The sequence below is a fragment of the Zootoca vivipara genome, chromosome 15 (genome assembly GCF_963506605.1).
Source record: "Zootoca vivipara chromosome 15, rZooViv1.1, whole genome shotgun sequence".
NCBI lineage: Eukaryota > Metazoa > Chordata > Lepidosauria > Squamata > Lacertidae > Zootoca > Zootoca vivipara.
In genome coordinates, this window is record NC_083290.1 from 22,251,728 (window position 1) to 22,270,834 (window position 19,107).

The following is a 19,107-nucleotide window of genomic DNA, read 5'->3' on the forward strand; positions in this document are numbered from 1 at the left end:
CTATTAAAGCAGGAGAGAGAAAGGTTGAAATACATGGTTGCAAAATCATCTAATGGAGAGTTTTGCTCAATTTGGATGGTTTGTGTGTGCGTGTGCGTGTGTGTTTGTGTGTGTGTTTTACTGTGATCCCCTCTCCCCCCAAGCCAAATCCATCAGCTGATGCAAAAGATAAACACTTATTAACAAATTAAATAGTTCTGGGCCCAGGAATATGATTTGGGTACTAAAACTGAAATGAGCACACAAAATGCCCACTACACTTTCACCACCTTCATAACCACAAGCAGCACCAACATCTTTCTTCATTCCAGCAATGCAATTGGGTGGGAGCAAGTCATTTAGTTCTGTTGCTGTTAAACAACTGTGAGTCTTCAATCCTTGCCAATTTACTGCAAATCAACCAGCAATCTGTCAGTATATCCCTGTCTACCCTGGCTTGATCTAATGAGTATCCCCCTCCTTCTAAATCCATTCAGGTTTGACCACAGAGTGCCCTGCAGAGTTGGAGATGCGTGTGATGGGGATTGTGGCACCTCTCCAGATGGAAGAGACCCAGCCAGCTCCTGCCACTAAACCCTTTGGGCACAAGCCGGCTCTATGAGAACAGAGGCTTTTTCAGCATTTCCAGCTGCAAGAGTGACCTTTGGAGCTTTCCCAATGGCAGTCACATGGACTTGTTACAGACCACTGCTGCCACTCCTGACTAGCTACCACCTTTAGGAAACCACAGCAGAGAAGGATGGCTGCCCAGCCAGGGAACACTGGTAGGATGCCAGGCATTGCTGTGCACTCAAACACTGAAGAACATCCCATCAGATTGCATGGAAATAATTTAGGATGGTGGGCACTTTGGGGGCTCTGGAGGCAGCAGTCCCTTCAGCCTCTTTTGCTTTCCTTGCCAGACTCATTTTGTTCCAGAACAGGGTGTGTGTTTTTCCCCCTTTTATACAAGGAAATAAAGGTGGCACATGGTTCCTCCCCCGCACAACCCTGAAGGGGTGGTGTAAATGTGAAGGGGCTCTGGAAGCAGCTGGCTTGGAAAGAGGCAGGAGACGCCCCACCCCCCCAATTCTTCGGGAAAGGGGAGTCTCGCTCTCCTGGTGGGAGGGGGACGCCTGCTTCTGCCAAAGAAAGGTCTGCGCATGCTTGTCCTGAGGGGCTGTTCCCAATCCAGGCACGGCTCGGAGAAGGGAGGCGGCGGCACTCCTCCTCCTCCTCCTCCTCCTCCTCCACCCACCCTCGCGCTCCCGTAAGGCGGGCACAAGCCGTCCCCGCCACGCAGAGCCGGCGCAGGAGGCTGGGCTCCAGCACACGGCTTGAGATGCATTGTTCCTGTGGGGAGGCTCGGAGCTGGAGGTGGCGGCGAGGGTGGCGACGGCGAGGGTTGGTGGCTGCGGAGCCCCTCCATCTCGGGCCTCTCCCCGTCTCCCTTCGCGCCGCGGGGCTGTAGGAAGCGGGCCCAGCGGCTCTCCAAAGACCCCTGCTGTCCTCCGTCGCTCGCCTCTCTTCCCCCGAACCGTTGGGCTGAGCGCAGGCGGGGGAAGGGCAGCGCAGGAGCCTCCCAAGGGCTGGTGATGCCCACAACTGGGAAGGGGCAGCCGGCGTTGGCGCCCTTGCCAGGTAACCCCGACGCTGCCCGCCCGGCGCGGAGCTGTCCAAAGAGGGCGGCGACCCGCAGGAGCTGTCCGTGGTCCTGAAACCCGCTGCGCGGGAGCCGAGTCAGTTAAAGGCGCGCCGCTGCCCTCCGGGATCCCCGGCTGATCCCATCGTCGAGTTCCAGTCTAGCGCCTCCTCCAGCGCGGAGCTGTCCAAAGAGGGCGGCGACCCGCGGGCTCTCTCCCTGGTGCTGAAAAGCCTTGCGAGAGGAGGAGCGCCAGGAAGGGATTTTGAACGGTGCACCTTTGCACTCCTTGATCCTCCTGGCTCGGCTGCTCCCATCGGTCGGTTCCAGCCCGACGCCTCCTCCTCCCGCCCGGATCCAGTTGCGCGGCGACTAAGCTACTAGATCTGGTGGAGAAAGGGGACCCAGCTGCGTCTGCCTTTCCAGGAGCCATGGCTGCGCTAACGAAGGTGGCCGCCGCCTCTTCCCTGCTGGTGGTGGTCCTCTGCGGTAGGTGCTTCCCGCCTGCGGTTCAGGAGACCATGTGAAACGTTTGCATGTGTGAGACAGCCGGAGAGAGGGTTCCGTTTCAGTGGGAAGGATCCTTGAGAAGGTCCTCTGTGAAGTCATTAATTGCCGAGTTGCCCCGCGGGCCTGAGCAGCTCCTCGAGATGGGTTGCCATGGCGAGCTATTGTGCACCACTTTAATTAAGAAAGGGGAGGGTTGTCGTTGTTTCCCGGTTGGGCAGAGACAAAGCGAAACCATGGGCATCGTGTACTTGGATCTGTACCTGCACGGTATCGAGTGAAGCCGGAGGAAAATTGGTTGCAAATTGCAATCACTTTCATATTAACTTTCCTTTTCCCACCCCCACCCCAAAGAGGGTCTTATGGAGCTGCCTTCTACCAGTCAGGTCGCTGGTCTATCTAAATCAATATTGTCCCAAGGTTTCAGGCAAGGAGTTTCTTCCAGCTCTGCTTGGCTGGTGGAGACGCTCTGAATTAAACTTGGAGCTTGCTTTCTCTCTAGGGAGTCTTTAGAAAAGGAGGCAACAGTCCAAGTACCTTTAAATTCCCGTGTCAAAACTTAGTTTTAAAGATGTTTTCAAGGGGCTTCCAACCATTTCTTCTTTTTACATTTAACGTCCAAAATGCAGTTGCAATAGTGAATCCAGCAGTATTCAGGCAAGACTTTGGATTCCATGCTGTATCTTAGAACACAGTAGTTTGGCTGGGAAGCCTTACAGAGAAACAAGCCCTTAGACTACGGATTTGTCCCTTGTCAGACCGCCCAGTTAAACTGTGGATCCCAAGGCAACAAAGGAACAGCTGGGAATGAAGCCTGTAAAAATGGATAAACAGGTGTTGGAGGTGTCAGAGGGAAAGGGTTGAAGGAGAACATGTTTGCGAAAGTCCAATTTTTTGTGCCAACTTTTATTTAAAGCATTGTGGGAGGGCAAAATGTGTCCTTGCTCTTCAGTCAATTCTGTGTACTTTTGAGAGTTGAAAGCATTTTCACATGCCACACTTAACAGTTTGTTTGGGGTACATTGGTTCTCTCCCCCCCTCCCCTACATCTGCAATTCCCTAGCTTGGCTAAAATGTGCGTTCAGTTTTTAAATGGCTGTCTTCTCTTTTCTACATTGCCTGAGCAACATTCTCACAGGTGTACAGAAATGGTACAGGAGGGGATTCAGAAATGCTTTCAGAGTTCTGTGCAAAAATGCTCTTCAGAGTAAATGAAACCCCAGAGCAATGTGCTGGCTTCTTGGTGTTTTTCCCGAACCCTGTGTCTCTTGGGGAAACACTGGCACTGTTTGCCTAGCAAATAAAGCTGTCGCTGTTCAGTGTCAGTTAGAAAAGGCACAGTAAGCATTATCTACATGCTTGGCTAGTAGCACTTAAGAGGGAAACATTCAAACTGTTGAGTAGGATCTGACTTGGTGCCAGCTGTTCACATGAACTTGCGCAAACTGTGCTATATATAAGAGAACCACAATGATACTAATTCTGGCATCCTAATTCTCACATAAGAATGGTGATGAAGAGCTCTGTGGAGTCTGGTAGACTGCAATACTGTGTTGGGGATATGACTTTTGAGGGGGGCTTCTGTCTTTTTTAAATGTTGTGAGCTTTTAGGATGAAATAGCCTTTTACAGATGTCATGTGTGTACAGAAATACAGGTTTTCATAATGTGTTTTGCAGTGTCTCTGGGGAAATGTAAAGAACAAACATAATATTTTTTTAAAAAAAAAGAACCTGGGAGGGAAAGGGAAAAAGAGAAAGGTGACATTTGCCTTTCTGATTCAAAAAAAAGAACTTGCAGTTCTGGGTTATATAACTTCTGGTTGGTTGACTGTATGTCACATGTGCTTCAATTGTAGCCCAAATAATCAAAGAAACATTGAAATCTCACAATTCAGATTTCTGTGTTGGAGGAATGAGATGGGACACTGCATAAATCTGCAAAGCACTAGTAAATTCAGCACCAAGTTATTATTTAATGTGGATTATTGGTTGAGATAAGCATAGGATGGAAGGGTTTTTTTTGCTAATCCTGGTATTTAATCCATTCTCAACGAATGCCAGTGTTGAATTGAGAGATTTATTTTCACTGAGAATCAGAAGTGTCTTGAATAACAGATTGTTCTCTGTGTCGCTCCACCCCCTCTCCATGTGTTTGTGTGTTCCTCTGTCTTTTTCCCTTCTTGAAAATGGGTCGCTCTCCCAATTGCACTATATGCTCATATATCCAACTGGGCTGCTGACCCATGGCTCTCCAGTGGGTGTCTGCTCTTCAGTCTGCGTTGAAGTACCGTCAGAGACAGAGGCAGTTCAAGGGTCGCGCATGAAGTTGCTGTGTATCTCCTGCATGAAGCGAGAGGAGGTTTCTGCCAACACTCTGGTTGAGTGGTACTATAAGGCTGAAGGGGGCATAGATGAACCTGTAAGTATTACATTGAATAGCTCTGGCTATGAGCCTGTGAAATGAGAAATGGAAAAGGGGACCCGGAGACGTATTCTCTTCCTTGATAAATGGTGGGAGGAAATAAGGTGAAAAGGATAAATCTCAGGTAATGGGTGGTTATTCTAACCTGGCAAGGAAAACTAGAAAAACGAGGACCATTTGCAAATGCATAGGTATTTGCCTATAACTAGACATTTATTAATAGATGTTTTGATGAGGGTGCTATTCCCAGCAAGACTCTCATCTGGGTCCTCAAACCCCATTAGGCTATCTGCAAAGGAGGCTTTACTGCGAGGTGGCCAGATCTGCTTTCCTAAAAGATTCCTGAGCGCAGGAATCTTACCAACCGTCAGCTTCAGGCAGGCTAGATCAGAAAGGTTAAATGTCCTGACAGCTTAAATGCTGTTCACACATCTTTTCAGAAGCTCTCCAAAATATTTACTGGTCCATGAAGTCACCATCCTGGCAAAACAAAGTGCTAAACTCCAGTTTATTCACAGAGCAGCTGAAGAAAACATATTGGTGTCATAAATGCTTTTGCATTGTTCCTCTTTTTCTGTTCTGACACACAAGGACAGCTGTTCTACAGCTGTTTATAGACCTCAGTTATGACACCTGGCAAAGCACCCAGTGTTGGCCCCACTACTGTCGAGATGCCCCTGTAGCATAATCCAAAGAGACTATCTGTTCATGTTTATTCTTGGGGATCATTTGACATTCTCTCCTGCTCTGCATTATTGCCACCTTATTTTCTTGTTCAAAGGGAGCGTATTAAATGCCAATCCACACATGCATTTGCCACATGTTTTCTTTGTATTCTATATCAATTGGAGCAGGGAAGAAGAGTTTAAGATTAGGGAGGTCTCTGAAGAAGATCTTTAAAAGAAGATTTTTCCAAAGAAACATTTTAAACAGTCCGGCTTTGTTCCTTGCAACAGAAGACAGCACAGAGGTCTGAAAATAACAGCACCCTTCCTTATTCTGCTCTCTACAGATCTACAAGTACGAGAATGAGAAGCAGGAACTTGGGAGCCGCTTCCGTGGTCGGCTCCAATGGGACGGGAGCATAGACATGCAGGATGTGTCCATCTCCGTGCTCAACATCTCTTTGAATGATTCGGGGATCTACACCTGCAATGTCACTCGGGAATTCAACTTCGAGGTTCATCGCCCAGTTGTCACCCGCTCTACACTGATCCGTCTCACGGTGGTGGAGGAGGGTACGAAGGATGACGGGCATGTCCCTTAATTCTGGTGCCTCTTGGCAGTGGGTCTCTTGCAGTCACACACAAGTGGTGATGCAGAAGTTGGTATTTTGTGTAAGGAAGGGGGGGGGGAGACGACTTAAGTTTCAAGCAGTTTCTCCCACATTTGCATTCCGTAAAGCAGACTGAAGGATTTGTCAAGGGCCAAATTAAGGATGACTTCCTAGGTGACCCCGAGACACTCACTGGTTAAACATGAATGGCGTTTTATAGCCTTGATGCCAAATAACCCTTAAACTACTCTGACCACTATTTTTTTGGGGGGGGGGGAGAGAAAGTGGACATTTTCTCTGATCCATAGAAGGGACACACAGTTCAATCTTGCAAGGGCCCTGTTCATTTCTTACTTCCTTTAAAATACCTGAGATACATTTAGCGGAAGAATTAGGCCTGAAATCATTTCGAATGATTTTCACTCCATGTTAGTGAGCTGAACAAACGAGCAGCAAAAATTGCATGTGTACAGTTTTGCCTTCGGAAAACTTGGTTCCAAAGTTTACTTTGGAGCTTTATCTCACCATCCCTTTGTCACCATTCCCCACAAGGGACTTTTGGGGAGTCAAGGCAGAATGTAATGAAATGGGGCTTGTGATGGACTTGGTATATATATATATGGCATTGTTTTCCACACTGGCCAAGTTTTAGGCCGGGTGTAAAAATAGTCCCTTAATTCAAAACTATAGACTTTTTGCTTCTGTCTACCCTCTAAAACAGAACCCTCCCACTCCCACAAAACTTTTGGGTCATTAGGAAACTCATGTCTTCCATGTGGCAATATAGTTTTAGTTCAGAGTTTGTTTACCTGTAAAAATAGGAGAGGTTCTTTCCCACCTCCAGTCACCCCAGATTTGAACTCAGTTCACCACAATGTTTATCATAAGAATGTAAGAAGAGCCTGAATGTAAGAAGGCCAGTAGCACAGCTAATCCAGCATCCTGTGCTCACAGATGCTTGTGGAAAACCCTCAAGCACAGGAGTGCTCTCCTCTTCCAGCAACTCATATGCATAAGTATTACAGCTTCCGCCCATGAAGGTAGAGCATAGCCATTGTCGCTAGTGGCCACTGAAAACCTCCTCTTCCATGAATTTGCTCAATCCTCTTTTAAAGCCATTCCAGTTGGCGACCATCAATGCCTCCTGTGGGAGGGAGGGAGGTTCTCTCTCTCTCTCTCTCTCTCTCTCTCTCTCTCTCTCTCTCTCTCTCTCTCTCATCTATCCTGAATCTTTCAACATTCAGGATGTCCATTAATTCTATTGTTATGAGGGAGAAAAGCTCTTCTTTCTCCATGCCAAGCTTAATTTTATAAATGCCCACTATGTCACCTCTTATTTGTCTTTTCTCTGAACTAAAAAGTCCCAAGTCCTTGTAGGAAATCACATCATCATCATTTAGTTTCTTTCAATGAGTCGTCAAAACTGGGCTCATTGGGGGGGGAAAGGATTGTCCGTAGGCTGTTCTCTAATGGCTTGCTGAGACTGTCAGTTTCAACAGAAGCAGCGCTAAATGGTTGTTGAACTAAATATGGCTCCCTCCTGTTGCATCTCATTCCTTACGCTGTGTCTATATTGTTTTCTCTCTCTCTCCCCCTCTGCCAACAGCTGTGTACCCCTTTCTCTGTGTCCTTTTTTCCTCTGTCTCTTCCCTTGCTGAAGATCCCTCCCCGAGTTTCTTGGTGGTTGTTTCCTTGTCTTCAGCACAATATAGAACATCTGCAGATGGGGAAAGTAAAGAAACAGGAAACAAAAGGAGAGCCTGTCAGGGTTCCAGGATGGGCACAGACGTAGCTCTGTTTGTCCCAAGCAAAGTATGTCATCTGAGCGACTCTGCACGTTTGCGCATGCGCTAAGGAGAACATATAGAATCATAGGGTTGGAAAGGACCCCAGGGGTCATCTAGCCCACCCCAATTGCACCTAAACTATATGTGCAAATGTCAGCCTTATTGCCAATGGTGCAGTGGGTGGCACCACAAAGTCGTCTAAGAGATGGTAGAACCTCAGTTTTCTCACGCAGTTCTAGTGGTGATCCAAAATCACTGCTTTCACCTCATTTAGCCTCTCAAGCTTTTTTGCTTACTCAAAAGCTCTGATCCTCCCAACACTTGGGAGTGTTTGATTATAATATGCATTACATCATGTTCTGCATGAGTATTTCATCCAGATTGTAAAGAATGACTATGGTCTATGGAAAAGAAATTCTATATATTGCTCTGCAAATAGCCTGAGGTTGTACTGTTCTACTGAGGTGGTGGTACAGTGGGATCCTTGCTTAGTTTGCAGCCACCAGCTGGCGAATGGGAACTGTGTGTGTTTAGGTTCCTGGCTGCAGGAATTTCCCCGTTGGCACAATCCATTCCATAAGAGCCAATAGGCATGCAACTGCCCACTGAGCTGGCACAGAGCTTACAGTCCGAGCCAGAGAAGAGAGCCACTCAGTTTCTGCATGGCAACTTACTTCCATATAGGAAGATATAGAAAACCAAACAAGCTCACAGGTTTCCAAAAGATGGCTGCAAAGCAGGACACCATGTTCTGTGCCCCACAAAGGTGGCTTTGCTCATGTGGATCTTTCCCTTTCTTGTCCCCTACACAGCTGGAGAAGACCTCACATCTGTCATCTCTGAAATAATGATGTATATTCTCTTAGTCTTCCTCACTTTGTGGCTGCTGGTAGAAATGATCTACTGCTACAGGAAAGTTGCCAAGGCAGAGGAGGTTGCTCAGGAAAATGCGTAAGTGAACATAAGAATGTAAGAATAGCCCTGCTGGGTCTGACCAGGAGCCCATCTAGTCTGGTGTGCTGCTCTCACAGCTGACATCCAGAGTCCCCCAAGGGAAGCTGCAAGCAGCACCTGAGTGCAACAGCACTTTCTCCTTCTGTGGTTTCCAACACCTGGTATTCAGAAGCATTGCTGCCTCCAGTTGTGGAGGCAGAGCATAGGATTGTGGCTAGCAGCCATTGATGGCCTTCTGCTCCGTGATGCTCAAACTGCAGCTGGTCCAACATGCAGCAGCCAGATTATTGGCTAAGATTCCATATCGGAGTTCATGAACCACAATTTTAAAACGGTGGCTAAGTCATCTCTGTCCAAACGAAGATGGATCCAGGAGCTGATGAAGGGTACCTTGAACTACCGTAGAACTGGTGGTGGTGGAGAGCTTTAAACTTTGCCCCTGCCGAGTCATAATCAGAATCCAGTCACACATCCTAGTGCCCAGCTACTTGCGATTTGGGAGGAAAGGCATTTTCTCTCATTCAAACAGCAGGTGTAACAGCAGTAAGGATTTCTATCAGGCAGAGGCAAATGGTTAACCCCAGACACATACACACCACAGTCCAAATCTTTATATTTTGTGTCAGCCGCAAAGTAGTAGCAGTTAGATGGGTGGGGAATAATAACAATAACAATAATAATAATAAATGATGGTGATAATGATGCCTGGTCCCGAGATCTCTGGTCCCAAGACCTCCCCTTTTAACTCGAGAGCTCAGCAAGGCTCAAACCTAGAATGCTCTGTCCTTCCCCATATAAACCTCTTTTTAAAATTGCCAGTTCAGGACTTTTTCCTTGAAGTACACTTTTCACCCTGCTCTCCAGGACTGACTACCTCGCCATCCCTTCGGAAAACAAGGAGAATTGTGCTGTGCCAGTGGATGAGGAGTAGAAGATGAAACCACGTAGGCGTACAGTGTGCAAAAAAAGGTGAACAAGCTCTGTGTAAATCACATGGCAGCAGGGGCGGGGGCACTGGCTGCTTAGCAAGTCCAAATCTGTGTGCAGGCACCACCATGGGGGGGGGCATTCGTGATCTCAAGGCCCAAGGAAACTACTGAGCATATTTGAAAATGTTCAGATATGATCTGTGGATGGAATGTAGATTGCCGTAGAGAGGTCTGCAATGGTTCCAAGTGACTCCAACAGCAAGAACTCTTCCAGGGATTATAGAGTAGAAGACATGGTGCCATCTTGAGATTTCCTCCCTTGTTTGTATTTTGCTGAAGATAAGGAGTCCAAAGCAGTCTTTCTGATACAGAATTCAAAGCACAAGAGACATAAAAGAAGATTAGGGGGTCCAAAAGGTAGGTGCACTAAAACTCCTCTTGTATGTGTGACTTCTACAGGCAGGTGGTGTGTTTTGCCCATGCAGGTTGTCATCTAATCTTCTGAAAGTGGAAGGTGAATCACAGTCTGGCTCTTTTCCCTTGTTTTCAGGGACTCTGCAGACACAAGGAGTAAGTCACTGCAGCCAGGTTTTGCAGGAGCCCAAGACCAGGAACCATGAGGAAGCGTAAATCTGTTTCCGTTTGTCTGGAACATCGCACTGCTTTGACTTCATGGCTCTCATTCCTTGAGCGATCAGCCCATTTGTTAAAGACTTTGAGACATGCAAAGTCAAGGGGGGGGAGAGGTGCAGTACCTTCTCTGTTGCCCATCGCCTCAACGACTCTGTAAATACTCATCTCTCGCTAACACAGACTTTCTTTTGGATGCATTCAGACATCGCAGCTTCCTCAGCATTAAGTGGCATTCATTTAGTCATCATTGCTTTTGGTGTTAATTTCAGTATGGTGCCCCAGTGATGTCACAGAACATGCCCCAGATTTTCCTAGGGAAGTAGATGTGGGTCTGTTTTGGCCAATACCTCCAGAAGCAACTGGAGAGTCAGGCAGAGGCAATACAGTAATTAAACTGTTTAGTTTTTCATGAACCTGTGGTACAGAAGGAGGAAATGCTCAAGCCAGAGATGTTTCTGAGGTACATAGTGCACTGCTAAAAGAGTGGTGATATTATACAGATACTAGATTGAGCCCGGGGGTAAGAGTGTGGCCATGAAGCACCCTCTCTTTGCATCGTATGTGATTTCCATGTTGCAACACTCCATAGTATGTCATATACTGTGTGTAAATAGGACAAGAGTCATTAACTTGGGCATTCTGTGATTTAGTCAAACCCAAGCAGCAAACTTCTAAAATAATTTCCGGCAAGATTCAGAGGGCAGTGGCAAAACACGATGTTGTGATGAAAGTTAAAGTTCTCCTTAGCATTTGACGCAGTGACCGAGATGCCCAGAATTGTAGGGGCTTTAAGTCAGGTCACGTGTCCTTTCATGTACTTGAGAGACTGAAGCAGGATGGACAATTCTAACTGATGGATCGGTGGAACGTGAACCTGCCATTTCAAAAAGGAGCACAGTGCATGGCACTGAAAAAAATATATTCAGCTATTCCAATCTCAAAAAGCCTGCCACTTCCAGTACCATGTTATGCCCTCCTATTGCCATATACTATTTTATTATCAGGCAGGGGTGACTAATTCCAGGTTCACAGACCTGATCTGCCCCCACTGTCATATTTTTCTGCCCCCTCTTCCAAGACCCAACCAATTTTGGCAGCAGTAAAGAAAGAGGAGGAAATAACACAGAGGGCCAGCCCAGGACCCAGACAGGGATGCAAATCTCTCACTTCCCGGTCATCAGACCAACTTTAATGAAGAAAGAGGAAGCAATGCCCACTGCCATCACCCTTAACTGATCTGCACAGATCAGCTGAAGAGGAAGGCTGTCTGCCTATGTGCATGGGGTGGTCACAGCCACAAGTTGTCCTTGGAGGGTTGGGCCAAGGTGGGTTTGCCCCCCTGGGCCAGTAAAAAGGCCACCCACCCGTTTGAAGGTCTGCATTAATAAAATCTAAACTTCTATCTGGTAATGGTTTGCTTTATGGTGGGGTAGAACACTGAGCACTATTTTTCTTTTCAGCAAAGGAATCTGAAGACCGTGCAGCGGGGGCAAAGATTAAGCCGAGCTGTTTGGTAGGATCATATTATTGCCTAGACATGCATTATTTTCTTTCACAGTAAATGATAGTATTAGAAAAAGCATGAATAGCAAAGTACTTTGCTGTAGTTAAAGTCCACAATCCACCACATAGACTCATTGTAGACTTAATGGCAAACCATGGTTTGTTGCTACAAATACGAGTGGCAGGGTTATGCCCCCTTCCCTCCCTCTGCCATGCTTATGATTTCTCTGGGGAGAGTTAAGCCATGAGCCCAGATCATCACAGCAGCAGAACGAGCAGGATTGCAATTGGAAGCTTCTGAGCAGAGGTTGCATGGCCATGGGCAACCTTCCAGCTCTAAAATTGGGTAAGTCTACGATTCTTCTCTAGGAGTCCACAGTGGTTCATTAAAACCACATCATGGTTTAGCTTAGTGCTGTGCGTGAACCAGGTCTGTCTCAGTAATTTTTGGAGCAACCCTGTAAGCTTTTTTTTTACTCCCCCCCCAAAAAAGTATAGCAATGCTGATGCTCCTCAGCGAGCATATACCTGAACTAACTTGTTAACTTATATCCGAAGCTTACGAGCTGTAACTCACCTTCCTCAGCATGTCACGCTTTGTGGAGTTACTCAAATTGTGAACCAAAGCAGCACCCATAATTCCACATGGCGAAGGGTCCAGCTGCCATGCCCACTTTAAGCGCACTCCATCACATCCTGCAGAAAGTAACAATGGAGGAGCTTTCTTCGCACTAAGGCCTCCTTCTTGATTTTGCCCATGATTTGCCATTTAACCCTTGGGAAGTCATCTGACCCTAATCCAGTTGAGTCTAAATCCAGTCTCTGCATTCTTTACCCGATATAATAAAATCTGGTAACACCCTCAGCTCTTGAGGTGGAGCAATAAAGTAGCAGTTCTGGAACCAGGAAAACTTCAGAAGAATGAATGGTAAAGATAACCCCCTTAATGTTTTCTCTCCCACACCACAACTACTTCCATAATTCTTTAAGAAATAACACTTTCTTCCACCTGCCTTCTAATGCAGTAGTTCATATGGGATTTCTGATGGCGAATACAATCTCCCTTGGTGGGATGCCTTACATGGGCACACAAAGGTAATCGTGTACAATGTCTTCAACTCAAAAGGTAGACTGTGTCTTCTGTCTGTGATGTGTGTGGAAAAGGCACAGGAGACGTAGAAAACAGACAGCAAAATAAAAAGCAAAAAGAACCCACGCGATGCTTTTTCTCTCTCTTTTGTTCATTATATTTTATTCATACTCTTATTCCATTCCCCCCCCCCTTAGCTACTTTACATTAAGATTTTGGCTTTGTAGCCTTTTTTAAACTCCTAGTTTCTAGCAGTCAAGTTTGTGGTTGTTGTTTTTTCTTTTAAATCAATTTGTATACTAGACTTTGCGCACAGCGCAAAGTTTTTTATTATAGTTACAGAATCAGACACACAGACACAGCCAGACAACTCCTACAGACACAACCAGGGGTGTCCTTCTGCACATCAACCCAATGCCAGAATTTTGTCTTCCTACCACAGACCCTTCCAGCTGTGGGAAATATTTGGGAGGTGCGGAAGGGCTAGGATCTCTGGTCTGTTCCCTTTATGTCTCCCCCCCTGCTCCCCCCCCAAAAAAACCCTACCCCTCCACCAATGGGGTGTTGAAATGTAGTCAGGAAAACTTGCACACCTGAGAAACAATTGTCAGGATCTAGGCCAGATGTTCATGCTTAATGTGGGCCGGGGGGGGGGGGGCGGAGGAAGAGAGGTGGGTTTAAAGTCATCATCACCACCACACAGGGAACATTATAATAATCTGGCTGCTCATTTCTCAAGCAAGCAGTCACAGAAATCACCCTCCCAGATTCCAGGTGAGTTTGAACAATAAGGGAAATCACCCAAGCAGCTTCCAATCCTTTGCTACATTATGCCACCACCACCCTCCAAAAAAAATCCAATGCAAAGCTCAGGTTGGGAAGCCAGTCCTTCAAACCTTAGCAACAAAAACTGACCAAAATAAAGTGAGGTAATTTTTAAAATAATAATAATAATAAAGATGGGTCAGAGAGAGAAGATACTCTGAGCCATGTGCGAATGTGATTCCTCTGGAAGGGAGTCTGCTTCCCTTGCCGCATTCATTTCAGAAGACACTGCTGTCATGGGGAAGAAAGAAAAGTATGGGGGAAGTGCCAGGCCAGCCCTAGAGGGTGCCAAGAGCCTGGGAACTCAAGGGAAAGGGGAGAAAAGGAAGTGGAATAAGGGCAGAATGCATAGAAAGGTGAATTGCTACCAGGTTTCGCCTCTTTTCCAGTGGTGAGGGGAGAATATATCCTAGCAGAATCTGCTAAAGATGAAACTCTCTCTCTCTTTCTCAACATGGTGTGTGGATGAAGCTCAGCAAGCCAGGGTGAGAGGTAACACTCCAATTTGGCTGATTAGCACATCTGGAGGGGTTAGGAAGGGGGTGTTATGGCACAAAAACAAGAGACACCTGTGCTTCTGGTAAGCGTGAGGCAGATGCCAGAGAATGAGAGAAGAAATTAGGAGGGGGGGGTAATGGAGAACAAAATCTGAGAATCAACCCCCCCCCCCACACACACACACTTGTGCAACAGAAAGGTCATTCTGCAGGCTGAGTGTTCAGCTCTAGCATTCCTTCCACAGTAACTTGTTAGGTTTTTTTTTTTTTAAAGTATTTGAGTCAGTCCAAGTAATGAAACTGAGAAGGTGACAATGGACCTGAGAAAAGAACAACAAATTGATCTGCGCCCCAAGAGTAATTGCTTTATAGGTCTGCTGGCGTCCTTTGCAGCTATGTTGAACTCGGTGGAGATGAAATCGCAATATCAACTGGGGGCAGGAGAATGCAACTAATCGGTTGCAAAGCAAGTGTCCTCTAAGGATGTCCTTCCTCAAAGGAATCGTTTGCTAGGAGGTGGGTGGGATGCAGGAAGAGCCACAGGCACAACAGACCCTGCATCCTCATTGCACCTTTAACTCATCAAATGATAACCAGCGTGTAGCATCCTTAAGAATACAGAGAAGGCAGCATGTCTTTACCTAGCAACACTTATGACCAATCAAGCAGGGAGGGTAGTTATATACTCTAACTCAGTTCAAAGGGATAAAACAACATCTTTCCTGTCTCTGGGTGGGGAAACCTGTGACTCTCTAGATATTGTCAGGCTGCAGCTCCCATCATCCCTGGTCATGCTGGCTGGAGCTGAAGAGAGATGAGGTCCCAACAATGCCTAGAGGGTAACTGGTCCCCCATCCTTTAAAGAAACCAAATTAAATGTGCCTCAGTAAGACTGAATTCGGATCTTAATCCTGTCTCCCCAGAGCAGCAGAAGCCTTTCCTCCACCTGCAAGGACAGCACCATGCAGAGACACAGATTATTCCTTTGTCCTTGCAAATCTGCTTGCTCTTAACAGGATGGATCTGAACACAGAAGCTATGCATGCAGGTTCATGGCCCTTTAACAGGGACATCTATTGCCTTCCTGTACAGTCGGTAAGTCAAAGCTCCCCAGCCATGGGAAAACTCTATGGGGTCAATGGGGAAGTAAAACTCACCTCCCACCCCACCCCATGTGTGCCTTACTCTGTTCACAAAACACACAGTCCAACCATGGTGGCAGTGGCGGGAGGTGGAGGGGGGACCTTAGAAGAACAAGTCTGACCCTCTTAAAGTGTTTGACATGTTGTTCACTGAAAAAAAGGAGGCAGCCGTTTTGGGTCAGTGCTCAGTTGCGGAAAAAACAGCCCTTGAACCAAGGCTAAGCCTGTAAAGGGGGTGGGGTGCCTTTCCAGCCTGTCCTTCAAACCACCAGGAAAGATTCTTGCTGACAAGGATATGTTAGAAAAACTAGCAAACCACACTCTCTTGGGAAGTCTATACTGGTGGAAAATCAACCTTCCCTCCTCTTCTTGCAAAACAAAGTAAACCCTACAAGAGTAATCTTCTTGGGCCCAGGCTTCTGTAATTGCCACTTACAAAGAAAAGAAAGCTTTTAAAATATAGAACTGTCATTTGACTTCCACTAATTCCAGATCATTCTAATTTGTTGTTTGAAAAGTTCCCAGCATCTTAAAATTGGACATTTTGCATGTCATTTCCCAAAATCAGTGGCCAGGAAACACTCCAAACTCTGTATTTCTACAGAGGTATCAGAGTTTGTTTGTGTTTTTGCTTTAGGCCACCCAACACTGGGCTTGATTCTGTTACCAAAGGGTGTCAGAGGACTTCACTTGATTAAAATGGTCACCAGCAGCCTACCAACCTGCCCACCCTGAAACATCACTCCAAGACTATTCTTGCTCCCTATAACTTATCCCAGAGACAGTCATGCAAGTGAGAGGCAGCTGCATCTGCCAAGCAGATCCATTCATCTGCTTAGGCGGTAGCAATTTCCTCATTTAGTAGTAAGGGTCTGGTTTTCTTTCTGCACTTCTCCTGGATGCAGCGGGACACAAAAGATGCAAATAATCCATGCAAAAGGAGCCCGTGAACCGGGGCAAGGACTTCCAAGCATCCAAGCTCGGTACCATCAACTCATTTGTTTTCGGGAAGGGAAATTGGGAAAGAGGGAAATTGGGGGGTGGTTTTTCTTTATGTGAAACTTGCTTTGGGACCCACCCACCCCACTCTGGTAAGGATATATGTGTATAGCCCTTTCAGTGAAGCAGCAGTTTCCCACGATATACATAGATGGAAATGCAAACGCACGTCTCCGACACCAAAAGGGGACAACACTGTCAAACTAAAACGGAGGGGGGGGGTTACATTCACCTAACTCCTCCCATGTGAAGAGAATGAGCATCAAGGACTGAGCTGAACCTGGGAGCATTCAAGAAGCAATCCCTGGCTACCTGTATTGCAAAACTCGCTCCAGGACACAATGAGGCTGCTACGCCCTCTTCGGAGTCACGTACTCCATTGGAGGTGCAGAAAGGGCTACGGGAAGCATGCACCAAGCCAGGTCAGCATTAAAAGGATAACCCTGTAAAAAGGAGGCTGTGAAGCAAACACTTGTTTGATGGGCCACCCAGAGCCGTTCCAACAGAGCTGGCCAGGAAAAAAAGTGATAGCAGCAGTTAAGAGGTTTCATCCTGCCAGCCTCAGCGACTATCCTGAGAGTCAGAGTAGACAGTATCTCCTATAAGCATCTTCTCGCTTTCAGAAAAACGTGGAGGAGAGGGTGGGGATCTCACGCCTTCTGATGCTTCCCTTTGGGTGAAATACCCCCCAACGACACCCCCACCCCACCCAGACAGATGGAGAGAGGGGGAGACAGACAGGCAGACGGACAAACAGCTACTAAGAGAGGTGTGGGGGAGGGCCCCAGGATGGCACGGGGTGCACTTTCCCACAATGCCTCGGTGCCGGGGGAGCACAACCCCGGCCACATCCTGCCCCTATCCCAGATGACGCTCCATTTCATCCAGTGCTGGAGGTCGGATCAACACACCGCTCTCTCTTCTCAGTACGTAGGCTTCATTTTTCTCTCGCTCTCTCTTTTAAAATCTGTATATAATATATATATATATATATATATTTATATTCTGTATATATATATATTTATATATTCTATGTACATGTATTGCACACAGTCCTCTGGCCGCACTTGGGCTCCTCCTTCCTGCTAGTGGAACCGTTTCCGTTTCTCGTCCGGCTCCGGCCGATATTCACGGGACCCGATTCCATTCTGGAGGTTTATTAGCGAGTCCTTCATCTGCAAGACCAAAAAAAGGGAAGGGGAGCTTTCAAATACTGCTGTGCTGTTTCTTTTGCAATCCATATTTTAATAGATTTGCTTTTGACATTGTTTTAATTAAATTATAGTTCAGTTGCTTTCTAACTATCATCTTTTGCATGTTTTTTTTTAGCATTCCATTTTAATTTTCATAAGCTGCCTTGGGTCCCGGATCCAGGAAATAGTAGGGTAGAAATAAATAAATACAAACAAAAAAACAAACAAACAAATTTGCATATACAGTACAGACTTCCCTGTTCATTTTAAAAAAAATCAAAATAACCTTTATTGAAAATTATATCAATACATACCAATAAAAAGCAAACAAACATATCTAATAACAGACACAACAAAACACCACAAAACAACACAAAACAAATCATGAACCACCAAATATTTTAACAAAAACAAATAAATCTGATAAAACAAACCAACATACATACATTCAATACTTTATCCTATCCTGATCTTAGACTTCCACTTGTCATCCTCTCGGGTTATTCTAATTAAATCATTACATAAATGCTTTCCATTACTGTTAAACCGTACTCTGGCTTCTTCTCAGATCGTATAAATCTTTCGCCTTCCCTGTTCATTTTAACGGAGGAAACTCCACACAAGCAAAGGGAGATGCAACTGAAATTGAACAGCTCCCGCAGCTGATGTAGTTTTGTAGGCAGAGGTTCCCTGAAGTCCCCACTTTTCTGAGGGCTTTCCTCAGGGCCGGCTCTAGGTAGACCCCCGGTTGCGCAGGGCACCACGGCGCCAGCCCGCCCGCCGGCTCGACAACTGTGCTGTGCCTGCCCGCCTGCCGCGGCACCGCACAGCTGCGCCCGCCCGCCCGTCGTGCTGGGAAACGGGGCCGGGGGGGGTGCCGGAGGGATCCGTCGCTCCACGGCACCAGGGGCGCTTAAGACGGCCCTGTCTTTCCTTTCCTGATGGCAAGAACCCATGTCCTTACAGCTTGCCAAGTGAGGGTACTGCACAGTTTTGCTGTCTTAAAAACAATAGCTATCTCCCTCACACACGCACATGGGTCCAGTTATCTCACATGTGTCAAGCATGATGGCCGAACATCTACTTGCTGATTGCTCTGAGGTGAACGGTGCCTTTAGGTGCCTCACTTATATGGCTCTCCAAGTCAGTACACACTGGGATATGCTCTATACCAGGCATCCCCAAACTGCGGCCCTCCAGATGTTTTGGCCTACAACTCCCATGATCCCTCACTATGAGGACCAGTAGTCAGGGATGATGGGTATTGTAGTCCAAAACATCTGGAGGGCCGAAGTTTGTGGATGCCTGCTCTACACACAGAGAAAGCAAATTGGTGGGTCAGAGCCACTAGCTGTGTGCATTTAGTGCGGGAGCGGAGTTAACACTTCACCATAGTTCACCAGAACTATGTATTTACTGCGTCAACTAAGGAAATTTAAATTGCCCCAGGAAGTGTTGTTCCAATTTTACAGAAGCATCATTGAAACGGTTCTCTGTAATTCTGTTACTGCTCGGTATGGTACAGCCTCCAAGACAGACAAGAAAGGGCTCCAACGAGCTGTAAGAATTGTAGAAAGGGTAACTGGTGCTAGCTTGCCTACACCAGAGTCAATCTACGCTACCAGGGTTAAGAAGAGAGCAGAGAGAATTGCAGCAGATCCTTTACATCCCTGCCATCATCTGCTAGATTTACTCCCATCTGGACGTCGCTACAGGTCTTCATATACA

General features: G+C 46.6%; 2 protein-coding genes across 6 annotated transcripts in view; one reads left to right on the forward strand and one right to left on the reverse strand.

Annotated features, from left to right (window-relative positions):
* Window positions 1-1,236: 1,236 nt before the first annotated feature.
* SCN3B (sodium voltage-gated channel beta subunit 3) lies at window positions 1,237-12,904 on the forward strand. Of its 3 annotated transcripts, none has more exons than XM_060268298.1 (5): window positions 1,237-2,110; window positions 4,385-4,548; window positions 5,564-5,789; window positions 8,427-8,565; window positions 9,433-12,904. In XM_060268298.1, the coding sequence occupies exons 1-5, from the start codon at window positions 2,053-2,055 to the stop codon at window positions 9,497-9,499; spliced, it is 654 nt and encodes a 217-aa protein (XP_060124281.1). In that variant the 5' UTR covers window positions 1,237-2,052; the 3' UTR covers window positions 9,500-12,904. The 3 variants fall into 3 exon arrangements, with proteins under 3 accessions (XP_060124281.1, XP_060124280.1, XP_034994700.1); XM_060268297.1 differs by lacking the exon at window positions 1,237-2,110 and having other exon boundaries at window positions 4,175-4,548; window positions 9,433-9,537; window positions 10,048-12,904; XM_035138809.2 differs by lacking the exon at window positions 1,237-2,110 and having other exon boundaries at window positions 4,175-4,548.
* A 1,740-nt stretch (window positions 12,905-14,644) lies between these two features.
* The window catches only part of GRAMD1B (GRAM domain containing 1B), a 163,685-nt gene continuing 159,222 nt past the window's right edge, over window positions 14,645-19,107 (reverse strand). For all 3 annotated transcript variants that reach the window (XM_060268295.1, XM_060268296.1, XM_035138799.2), the window contains one exon: window positions 14,645-17,361. In XM_060268295.1, the coding sequence (XP_060124278.1) occupies window positions 17,272-17,361 (90 nt within the window). In that variant the 3' untranslated portion in view covers window positions 14,645-17,271. The remainder of the gene's footprint in view (window positions 17,362-19,107) is intronic.

Coding starts and splice junctions, on each gene's coding strand:
- SCN3B (XM_035138809.2), top strand. CDS start 4,276: ATGTGTTTGTGTGTTCCTCTGTCTTTTTCCCTTCTTGAAAATGGGTCG. Junction 5,790..8,426: donor TCTCACGGTGGTGGAGGAGG/GTACGAAGGATG, acceptor TCCCCTACACAG/CTGGAGAAGACCTCACATCT. Junction 8,566..9,432: donor GAGGTTGCTCAGGAAAATGC/GTAAGTGAACAT, acceptor CCTGCTCTCCAG/GACTGACTACCTCGCCATCC.